The 12,136-nt window shown below is 42.4% G+C and overlaps 1 protein-coding gene across 1 annotated transcript in view; it reads right to left on the bottom strand.

The window, feature by feature from the left end:
* The window catches only part of tmtc3 (transmembrane O-mannosyltransferase targeting cadherins 3), a 126,893-nt gene that overhangs the window by 16,442 nt on the left and 98,315 nt on the right, over positions 1–12,136 (bottom strand). The window contains exon 13 of the mRNA XM_084169073.1: positions 8,141–8,367. Within this exon, the coding sequence (XP_084025199.1) occupies positions 8,141–8,367 (227 nt within the window). The remainder of the gene's footprint in view (positions 1–8,140; positions 8,368–12,136) is intronic.

Below are 12,136 nucleotides of genomic sequence, written 5' to 3'. Positions count from 1 at the left end.
GGTTTCATCAGACCAGAGAATCTTGTTTCTGATGGTCTGAGTCCTTTAGGTGCCGTTTGGCAAACTCCAAGCGGGCTGTCATGTGCCTTTTATTGAGGAGTGGCTTCCGTCTGGCCACTCTACCATAAAGGCCTGATTGTGCAGTACTGCAGAAATGTGTGTTCTTCTGGAAGGTTCTCCATAGAAAATGTTAATGTCCTCAGAGAGGCAATTCATTTTGCAGCAGTCATAAGACACATCACATATTAAAAAATATAAACAAATAGCAAAGGATATTTACAAGGAAATAGGCAGGGTAAGTGCAGTTAGTCCAACATTTTGTTAAGTTGCAGAATTGCATTCGGAATAAAATATATATATATATATTTTTTTTTTTATAGTCTGTACCTACGGCCAGAGGGAAGGAGCTGGAATTCAGAGTGGAGTGGATGGGAAGCGTCAACCACTATTTTATTCACCTTCTGGAGGGCTCTGTCCAGGTAGAGAGATGACAGTTATTGCTGTTGCTGCTCCTTGATTTGTTGCTGCCCCATGAAGTCCTGACTATCTTGCCCAACCAATTTTTCTGTGCAACCTTGATATTCCCAAACCAGCAGGTCAAGCAGTAGGACAGAATGCTCTCAATGAATGATTTATTAAAGAGAACCATGGTTAGATCAACATGAAAAAAGTGCAGTTTCCGTAGGAAATACAGTCTCTGTTGCCCTTTCTTAAAAATAGTGTCAGTATACTGATCCCAGGACAGATTGTTGTCAATGACTAGCCCAAGGTATTTGTACTCCTCCACTATTTCAATGGGCTCACGTTTTATCAGTGATGGTGTGAGCATGGTCGTGTTCCTTCGAAAGTCAATCACCATGTCCTTTGATTTTGATGTAATTAATTTTTAGAAGGGATGACTCACACCTGACAGTAAAATCATTCAGAGCCGGTCCGTGCTCCATCTCATTTCCTTGGAGAAGACTGACCAAAGCAGTGTCGTCAGCATATTTGATCAGTTGGCGCCCTGGGAACCGGCTCCTGCAGCTGTCTGTATACAGTATGTATAGTACTGTTGAAAGAACACTGCCCTATGGGGTTTCAACTGGAGTAGTGCGCACCTCAGAGAGTGTGTTGCCAACTCCTACCTGCTGAGACCTATCAGTTAGGAAGTTGTTGATCCATGTGATAAGCATCAAGTCCGAAGTCTCCTCTCAGTCTGTCCGCGGGGACCAACGGATTGATTGTGTTAAATGCCGAGCACAAATCTGCCAACATGATACACACATGGGTGTTACTGCCCTCCAAATGCATGTTCACCAGACATAAGAGTGAGAGGATGGCATCATCTGTTCCTCTCTCCGACTGGTATGCAAATTGGAGGGGGTCAAGAAGGTGTTTGGTGGTGTTGATTATGTATACCTTGATGATCTTTTCAAGAGATTTAATCAAGAGAGAGTTAAGAGCGACAGGTCTGTAGTCATTTGATGCAGATGGATGAGAGGTTTTTGGGACAGGTACAACAATGTATTTTTCCAATAAAGATGGAATTTCCAATGTATCCAGGGACCGCTGGAAGAGAGAGCAGAAGACACCCCTCAGCTGAGTGGAACAGTGTTTCAAGACACGACCACTTACGTTATCAGGCACCGGGCTCTTTCGTGCTCCAGTGCTTTTGAACACTCATTGTATGACTTCCTCATTGATGACAAGCGCGCTCTAGTTGCCATGACATCCCCCTCCAGACAAGCTGGGGGAGCGGGGCCGCCCCCTTCTTCAAAGCAGGTGAAGAACTTGTTTAGTTCATTGGCTGTAGAGCAGCACACCCTCTCGTCCGGGCAGGGATCGATACGTTGCCTCCCTTTTAAAGGGGGCGTTTGACATATTCTTAATACCCATCCAGGCAGACCGAGAGTCTCCCAGTGACATTATCTGTTGCACCTTATCCTTGCACTGACATCTCACCTTTTTTATCTCTTTGTTCACCACCTCTCTCTGTACCTCTTTTCTTTCGAATGGATTCCCGGAGGCAAACACTTGTTTCATCTTGTTATGCACCACTTTCAATTCTTTGGTCACCAATGGTTTGTTGTTAGGAAATATCTTCCATGTTTTTTAGGAGATACTCCTTGGTCACCCATGGTTTGTTGTTAGGAAACAAACTATAGTTTTGGCAAGTTGGTTAGGACATCTACTTTGTGCATGACAAGTCATTTTACCAACAACTGTTTACAGACATATTATTTCACTTATAATTCACTGTATCACAATTCCAGTGGGTCAGAAGTTTACATACACTAAGCTGCCTTTAAACAGTTTGGAACATTCCAGAAAATGATGTCATGACTTTAGAAGCTTCTGATAGGCTAACTGACATAATTTGAGTCAACTGGAGGTGTACCTGTGGATGTATTTCAAGGCCTACCCTCAAACTCAGTGCCTCTTTGCTTGACATCATGGGAAAATCAAAAGAAATCAGCCAAGACCTCAGAATAAAAATTGTAGACCTCCACAAGTCTGGTTCATCCTTGGGAGCAATTTCCAAACGCCTGAAGGTACCACGTTCATCTGTACAAACAATAGTATGCAAGTATAAACACAATGGGACCACGCAGCCGTCATACCGCTCAGGAAGGAGACGCGTTCTGTCTCCTAGAGATGAACGTACTTTGGTGCGAAAAGTGCAAATCAATCCCAGAACAACAGCAAAGGAACTTGTGAAGATGCTGGAGGAAACAGGTACAAAAGTATCTATATCCACAGTAAAAACTAGTCCTATATCGACATAACCTGAAAGGCTGCTCAGCAAGGAAGAAGCCACTGCTCCAAAAAAGCCATAAAAAAGCCAGACTACGGTTTGCAACTGCACATGGTGACAAAGATCGTACTTTTTGGAGAAATGTCCTCTGGTCTGATGAAACAAAAATAGAACTGTTTGGCCATAATGACCATCGTTATGTTTGGAGGAAAAAGGAGGTGGCTTGCAAGCCGAAGAACACCATCCCAACCGTGAAGCACGGGGGTGGCAGCATCATGCTGTGGGGGTTCTTTGCTGCAGGAGGGACTGGTGCACTTCACAAAATAGATGGCATCATGAGGAAGGAAAATGATGTGGATATAGAGAAGCAACATCTCAAGACATCAGTCAGGAAGTTAAAGCTTGGTCGCAAATGGGTCTTCCAAATGGACAATGACCCCAAGCATACTTCCAAAGTTGTGGCAAAATGGATTAAGGACAACAAAGTCAAGGTATTGGAGTGGCCATCACAAAGCCCTGACCTCAATCCTATAGAAAATGTTTGGGCAGAACATGAAAAAGCGTGTGCGAGCAAGGAGGCCTACAAACCTGACTCAGTTACACCAGCTCTGTCAGGAGGAATGGGCCAAAATTCACCCAACTTATTGTGGGAAGCTTGTGGAAGGCTACCCGAAACATTTGACCCAAGTTAAACAATTTAAAGACAATGCTACCAAATACTAATTGAGTGTATGTAAACTTCTGACCCACTGGGAATGTGATGAAATAAATAAAAGCTGAAATAAATCACTCTCTACTATTATTCTGACATTTCACATTCTTAAAATAAAGTGGTGATCCTAACTGACATAAAACAGGGAATTTTTACTAGGATTAAATGTCAGGAATTGTGAAAAAATGAGTTTAAATGTATTTGGCTAAGGTGTATGTAAACTTCCGACCTCAACTGTATCTTCCATGTTTTTTAGGCGATACTCCTTGGTCACCCATGGTTTGTTGTTACATGTTTTTTTGGGGATCGCCAAATCAACACAGAATTCAATATAGCCAGATATTACGTCAGTCATGTTGTTCTGGTCAGCTGATGATTCTTCAAATACACTCCAGGTAGTACAATCAAAGCATCCCTGCAATTGATCAATACTGTCATTGTCCCACACCTATTTTTCCACCACCTTCTCCCTTTTCAGTAACTGTTGGTCTTAGAAGGACAGCGTTATGATCTGATCCACCCAGTGGAGGTCTGGCCAAGGATAAATACACTTAGGGGACCGAGCTGTAACATAAGTCAATTCTCTTATTTTTCCTTGTTAGATAAGTCACATACTGGGTGTAAGTACTCAAAGTGCGCTTGAGAGTACAGCTATTGAAATCCCCCATGACGAATTTGGGCGCATCAGGGGGAATCGCATCAAGCTCTTGAGTGACGTTAAAAATGATGTCAGCTGCATTGACATGGTTCGCTCTTGGATGGATATAAACAACTGTCAGAAAAACGGGCGCAGTGACACTGGACGGGCGCAGTGACACTGGACGGGCGCAGTGATACTGACAGCAGCTCTATTTTTTATAAAATTGCCAAAAAAATCTAAAAACCTGTTTTCACTTTGTCATTATGTGGTATTGTGTGTAGATTGATGAGGACAATTTTGTATTTAACCAATTTTAGAATAAGGCTGTAAAGTAACAAAATGTGGAAAAAGGGAAGGGGTCTGAATACTTTTCCAACGCTCTGTATATCAACAATCACACCAAGAGTCGAAATGAATCTGTCTTTTCACAGCTGCAGTGAACCATGTGTGATTCGGGCAGCTAGTGGGTAGTGTTAAGGTGCATTTATTTTGGTGTGGCCGATTTAAGTACCATCGCTTATCTGTGAATTAGAGTTTGGAGCAGTCTGCCCGCGAGTCAAATGCATTTTTGTCCAATTCCCCGAATCTGAAATCCTTGTCGACCCGACCTGCTATCATGGTACGTTTGCTTGCTTGCGCCATGGGGGACCATTAATAACACCGGTATAACTTGTTAGTCCAGGCTCTGTCGCAGCCGGCCGCGACCGGGAGACTCATGGGCGGCGCACAATTGGCCCAGCGTCGTCCAGGGTAGGGGAGGGAATGGCCGGCAGGGATGTAGCTCAGTTGATAGAGCATGGCGTTTGCAACACCAGGGTTGTGGGTTCAATTCCCACGGGGGGCCAGTATAAAAAAATATGTATTCACTAACTGTAAGTCGCTCTGGATAAGAGCGTCTGCTAAATGACTAAAATGTAAATGTAAAATGTTAGTCTGCAAATGTCAAAAAAATCTCGAAGTGTTGGGTGCTGGGACTTTCGCCCTGACTTGGATGTGTTTAAATTTAGCTACAGGGTTAGGGAGCACTGCTCAGGCTCTTACAAAGAGGATTAGTTACACTGAAAACGAGCTTGGGTAAAGAGAGCGGCTGGGAGGAGGACGGAGGGGGAGGAGGGGAGGACAGGGAGGGGGAGGAGGAGAGGAGGACGCAATGTCAGGAAGAGGAGAGGGAGGGGAGGAAGGAGGGAGGAGGAGGAACCAAGGCAGTGCCAGGACAGTGAACTTGTCAGTGAACTCGCTTGGGTAAACATTAATTTTGTCTACAGAGCTACCGGCAGTACACATAAAGGGTTCCAGTTCCAACGAAACCAAGCCTATTCAGTAGAATAATAAAAGTCCTTAGAGTACTGATCTCTTATCTGTTAATGACTATTGTCTATATTAGAAACTGATTGGTTTGAGCCCTGAATGCTGTTTGGCTGAAAGTATACCACAGGTATGACAAACAAATCTACTTTTAATTGTTCTAATTACATTGGTAACCAGTTTATAATAGCAACAAGGCATCTCGGGGGTTTGTGATATATGGCCAATATACCACGGCTAATGGCTGTATCCAGGTACTCTGCGTTGCGTCGTGCATACGAACAGCCCTTAGCCGTGGTATATTGGCTATATTCCACAACCTCTCGGGCCTTATTGATTAAATATATGACTAGATGAGTGACTCATTAGGTGTGCTTGCTGAAAGCAACAACTTCTTTAGAAATCTGACATACTTTTTTTTTTTTTTCTTCCGCTGCCACCTGTAGCGCCAAAACTGTATAAGCTACCAACACCAAAACAACTGTCCTTTTCTAGTTGTTAATTGATGATGTCTATTGTCCTTCAACAAAAACTATTTCCAGTTATCTAGCGTTTACACTATATATTTTTGGGGGGGCGTACAAGACACTAAAACTAAACACAGTACCATTTTCCTTGTATTCAAAACAAAATCAAATTGTACACATTATACTCATACAATAATCATAGCAAGTACAGCTACCATCTACAGTGAGGGAAAAAAGTATTTGATCCCCTGCTGATTTTGTACGTTTGCCCACTGACAAAGAAATGATCAGTCTATAATTTTAATGGTAGGTTTATTTGAACAGTGAGAGACAGAATAACAACAAAATAATCCAGAAAAACGCATGTCAAAAATGCTATAAATTGATTTGCATTTTAATGAGGGAAATAAGTATTTGAACCCCTCTCAATCAGAAAGAATTCTGGCTCCCAGGTATCTTTTATACAGGTAACGAGCTGAGATTAGGAGCACACTCTTAAAGGGAGTGCTCCTTATCTCAGCTTGTTACCTGTATAAAAGACACCTATCCACAGGAGCAATCAATCAATCAATCAGATTCCAAACTCTCCACTATGGCCAAGACCAAAGAGCTCTCTGAGGATGTCAGGGACAAGATGGTAGACCTACACAAGGCTGGAATGGGCTACAAGACCATCGCCAAGCAGCTTGGTGAGAAGGTGAGCACAGTTGGTACGATTATTCGCAAATGGAAGAAACACAAAATAACTGTCAATCTCCCTCGGCCTGGGGCTCCATGCAAGATCTCACCTCGTGGAGTTGCAATGATCATGACAACGGTGAGGAATCAGCCCAGAACTACACAGGAGGATCTTGTCAATGATCTCAAGGCAGCTGGGACCATAGTCACCAAGAAAACAATTGGTAACACACTACGCCGTGAAGGACTGAAATCCTGCAGTGCCAGCAAGGTCCCCCTGCTCAAGAAAGCACATATACATGCCCGTCTGAAGTTTGCCAATGAACATCTGAATGATTCAGAGGAGAACTGGGTGAAAGTGTTGTGGTCAGATGAGACCAAAATCGAGCTCTTTGGCATCAACTCAACTCGCCGTGTTTGGAGGAGGAGGAATGCTGCCTATGACCCCAAGAACACCATCCCCACCGTCAAACATGGAGGTGGAAACATTATGCTTTGGGGGTGTTTTTCTGCTAAGGGGACAGGACAACTTCACTGCATAAAGGGACGATGGACGGGGCCAATTACCGTCAAATCTTGGGTGAGAACCTCCTTCCCTCAGCCTGGGCATTGAAAATGGGTTGTGAATGGGTATTCCAGCATGACAATGACCCAAAACACATGGCCAAGGCAACAAAGGAGTGGCTCAAGAAGAAGCACATTAAGGTCCTGGAGTGGCCTAGCCAGTCTACAGACCATAATCCCATAGAAAATCAGTAGAGGGAGCTGAAGGTTCGAGTTGCCAAACGTCAGCCTCGAAACCTTAATGACTTGGAGAAGATCTGCAAAGAGGAGTGGGACAAAATGGGTCTGACCTCTGTGATTGCCAACAAGGGTTTTGCCACCAAGTACTAAGTCATGTTTTGCAGAGGGGTCAAATACTTATTTCCCTCATTAAAATGCAAATCAATTTATAACATTTTTGACAAGCGTTTTTCTGGATTTTTTTGTTGTTATTCTGTCTCTCACTGTTCAAATAAACCTACCATTAAAATTATAGACTGATCATTTCTTTGTCAATGGGCAAACGTACAAAATCAGCAGGGGATCAAATACTTTTTTCCCTCACTGTAGCCATACTACAAAAACAGTACATTTCTCCTTCTCCTCCAGGCATTGTGAAATATACACTGAGTGTACAGAACATTAAGAACACTTTCCTAATTTCGAGTTGGGGTGTCAGAGTTCAGTTCTCTGGCACTTACTTGCAATTCCAGGTTAACTTTAACACCATCAAAAGTGTACAAAGGTCCTGTGTTTCTGTACCACAGCAGCTGTCTCCCTCCCAAGTCTTCATTGGAATCCAAGCTTCTTAATCTCAATGGGACTTCATGGTTAAATAAGGTTAACTAAAGAAACAACCTTCCCCACTGCTATATGCCCTGGCTGAGCCGGGGTCATATTCACGAAGAGCGAAACGGAAGCAAACGGGCTGAAACAGGAGGTGGGACCACCTGAACCTGTCCAATAAGAAAGTATTGTTTTCCTTTCTGTTACAAAACAGGTGCTTACTAAATGAACACAACCCTGGGGTGCTCAGCCTGAGTCCCTAAATCACTCACCAGATTCCTGCATGAGCAGGGCAGAGTTGAAGAGGGCCAGTTTGTGGCGTGGGTTGATCTCCAGGGCGTGGTTGAAGTTCTTCAGGGCCTCCGAGGGTTCCTTCATCTCGATGTTGACGATAGCCAGGTTGTACCAGAGGTCAGCGTTGGTGCTGTCCAGGTCCAGGGCCCGCAGGTAGGCGTCCCTGGCCTCCAACGGCTTGTTCATCTTCAGCAGCAGCTCCCCTCTGGGTTTGCACAGAAATAAAGGTGAAATTAAGTCTCCATTTTGGTTCTGGAGGAATGGAGCAGCTGACGGTAGCATTACTGAAGCCAAATCTAAGCTCACCTTCACGACTGGCTATTAAATTGAAAGAAAACAAACAGTAAGAACCATTTTTTACATTTTAGTCATTTAGCAGACGCTCTTATCCAGAGCGACTTACAGTTAGTGAGTGCATACATTTTCATACACTTCTCATCTTATCTACATCAACTCTCTATTGTCATCCCTTGCTCTTACCTGTTGTTGATTATGGTGATACTATTTATCAAAGTGCAGCTGCCTCTACTCTTAAACCACTGGATGCCGTTTTACATAGCGCCCTTCGTTTTATCACAGGAGACAGTTTTATTACTCACCACTGCATTCTTTACCAAAAGGTTGGATGGACCTCTTTGAACTAAGATAGATCACATAATTACACTCTTTTTGTTTACAAAGCCCTGCTCAACAAGCTTCCGACTTACCTAACTTCACTGTTAAGATTTAAAATGAGTCTGACTTTAGTTTTCTTGCTCCACATGTTTGGAATGATCTCCAAAATACATTTGTAATGGATGTGTTAGTGTCCCTAGGACAGTTCAGGCAGCGGACAGAGGATTATTATAATAAAGAATGTGTTTGTTTTAGTTGATTGTGTTTTGTGTATATTGTGTATATTTATGTTTGTCTGTGCAATATGTGTTGTGCTGTACTTTGTTTTATATTGTATTGGATTTTTGATGTATTTTATGAAATTGTATATGCAGGGCTCCTTCGTAAAAGAGACACTGGTTTCAATGGTGACTCCCTGATTAAATAAAGGTAAATAAATGATACCCCCTAATACCCTATTTCAGATATCAAATATAACACTAAAATAGGTGGTCAATATCCTGACAAACTATAATAAATAAATGCACATGGAATGCACACGAGGAAGCTTCTTATCACCGTCATAGAGAACATAGGTGAACGGCAAGAAGGGTGAGAACTTGTCCTCCCGAGTGGCGCAGTGGTCTAAGGCACTGCGGTGCTAGCTGTGCCACTAGAGATCCTGGTTCGAATCCAGGCTCTGTTGTAGCCGGCCGCGACTGGGAGACCCATGGGGCGGCGCACAATTGGCCTAGGGTAGGGGAGGGAATGACCGGCAGGGATGTAGCTCAGTTGGTAGAGCATGGCGTTCCCACGGGGGGCCAGTATTAAAAAAAATACAAAAATATAAAATAATGTATGCACTAGTGTATGTATACACTAACTGTAAGTCGCTCTGGATAAGAGCGTCTGCTAAATGCCTAAAATGTAAACTTAAGTTGATCGAGACAAATCAATTCACACTACAGTATACGGGAGAGCAACAGAAGCCTGCCAGTGGAGAGCGCTTTGTTCCCTTGTTGAAATGTTTCATTGTTGCTTTCACAAGTTAAAAAAATTATATTTGCTAAATCAATATTATACTACAATAGTTGCTAACGTTTCACCATTCCATTACCATTTATTGCAATATTTAAAAGATTTCTGATTCAAGTGTGATACAGCCTACATTGTTACATTTTCATTTGCCTTTTTTTTCATTCTGTTCATATCCTTTGCTAGTTAGTGAGTTATTAGCCTAGTTATAGATCATTTGTCGTCAGCAATAGGGGAGGGATTGCTTCCTACAAAAGCACAAAACGTACACATTTCTAGACATCTTTGAAAAGCGAGTCAGGTAAAGAGCTTTTATTATGTCTTAAAGGGGCATTGTTTAATTTTGAGACGGTCTTGAATAAGCTAAGTAGCACATAGGAAGAGGGTAGCATAATTTGTCTGATTCTCTGTAATAATGGTATGGGAATAATAATGCATTTTATTTTGTAAAGTGGTTTCTTGCATCAAACAACAACACCATTTTCAGTCACCACCTTGTCTGAAGGACAAGTGGATAAACAGGTTAATGTCAAGCCCTGCATGTTTTTTTCCAAAGTCTCATGGAATGTAGGCCTACATTGAACACCACACATTGACTGCTATTGTAGGCTGAATGGTATAACAGCTATTTCCATGTTAAAATGTTATGGAATGCATTTTCTCCATTGTTTTTGATGGTAGGCCACTCTGGTAGGTCTACATTATGACCATTGTTAAAACTTACTTAAATCGGGTCCAGCCTCAGTGTTCACAGTAATGGCGCGCTGGAAGTTGCACAGAATTTTCACAACATTCAAGTGTGCGCTCAGCAAACTTTGCTCCTCAGTTTCACCAGCTGTCCGGTGGCTGGTCTCAGACGATCCTGCAGATGAAGATGTGGAGGTCCTGGGCTGGCGTTGTTACACGTGGTCTGCGGTTGTGAGGCCGGTTGGACGTATTGCCAAATTCTCTAAAACAACGTTGGAGGCGGGTTATGGTAGCGGCAACAGCTCTGGTGGACATTCCTGCAGTCAGCATGCCAATTGCACGAGCCCTTGCGTTGGTGGCCTTTTATTGTCCCCAGCACAAGGTGCACCTGTGTAATGATCATGCTGTTTAATCAGCTTCTTGATATGCCACACCTGTCAGGTGGATGGATTATCTTGGCAAAGGAGAAATGCTCACTAACAGGGATGTAAACAAATTTGAGCACAACATTTGAGAGAAATAACCTTTTTGTGAAGTATGGAACATTTCTGGGATCTTTTATTTCAGCTCATGAAACATGGGACCAACACTTTCCATGTTTCATTTATATTTTTGTTCAGTACACAGTATGACACAGTATATAGTGCCTTCAGGAAGTATTCACACCCCTCGACTTTTTCCACATTTTGTTGTGTTACAGCCTGAATTTAAAATGGATTAAATTTAGATTTTGTTGTCACTGGCCTACACACAATACCCCATAATGTCAAAGTGGAATTACATTTTTCAAAATGTTTACCAACTAATAAAAAATGAAAAGCTGAAATGTCTTGACTCAATAAGTATTCAATCCCTTTGTTATGGCTAGCCTAAATAAGTTTAGGAGTAAAAATATGCTTAACAAGTTACATAATACGTTGAATGGACTCACTCTGTGTGCAATAATAATGTTTAACGTGATTCTTGAATGACTACCTCATCTCTGTATCCCACACATACAGTTATCTGTAAGGTCCCTCAGTCAAGCAGCGAATTTCAAACACAGATTCAACCACAAAGACCAGGGAGGTTTCCCATTGCTTTGCAAAGATGGGTACCTATTGGTAGATGGGTACAAATTAAAAAAGCAGACATTGAATATCCCTTTGAGCATAGTGAAGTTATTCATTACACTTTGGATGGTGTATAAACACACCCATTCACTACAAAGATACAGACGTCCTTCCTAACTCAGTTGCCAGAGAGTAAGGAAACCACTCAATGATTTCACCATGAGGCCAATGGTGACTTTAAAACAGTTACAGAGTTTAACGGCTGTGATAGGAGAAAACTGAGGATGGATTCACCTATTCATCCTGTTTGCAAAAGGCATTAAAGTAATAGTGCAAAAGATTTTGCAAAACAATTAACTTTTTGTCCTGATTACAAAGTGTTATGTTTGGGGCAAATCCAATCCAACACATTGCTGAGTACCACTCTCCAATTGTTTTAAGCATAGTGGTGGCTGCATCATGTTATGGGTATGCTTGTAATCGTTAAGCACAGGGGAGATTTTCAGGATAAAAAATTAATGGAGCTAAGCACAGGCAAAATCCTAGTGGAAAATCTGGTTCAGTCTGCTTTCCACCAGACACTGGGAGATGAATTCACCTTTCAGC

Source organism: Coregonus lavaretus, assembly GCF_964263955.1.
Source record: "Coregonus lavaretus genome assembly, chromosome: 9".
Lineage (NCBI taxonomy): Eukaryota > Metazoa > Chordata > Actinopteri > Salmoniformes > Salmonidae > Coregonus > Coregonus lavaretus.
Note: the sequence above shows the minus strand (reverse complement) of the source record. Positions and strands in the feature narration are given on the sequence as shown.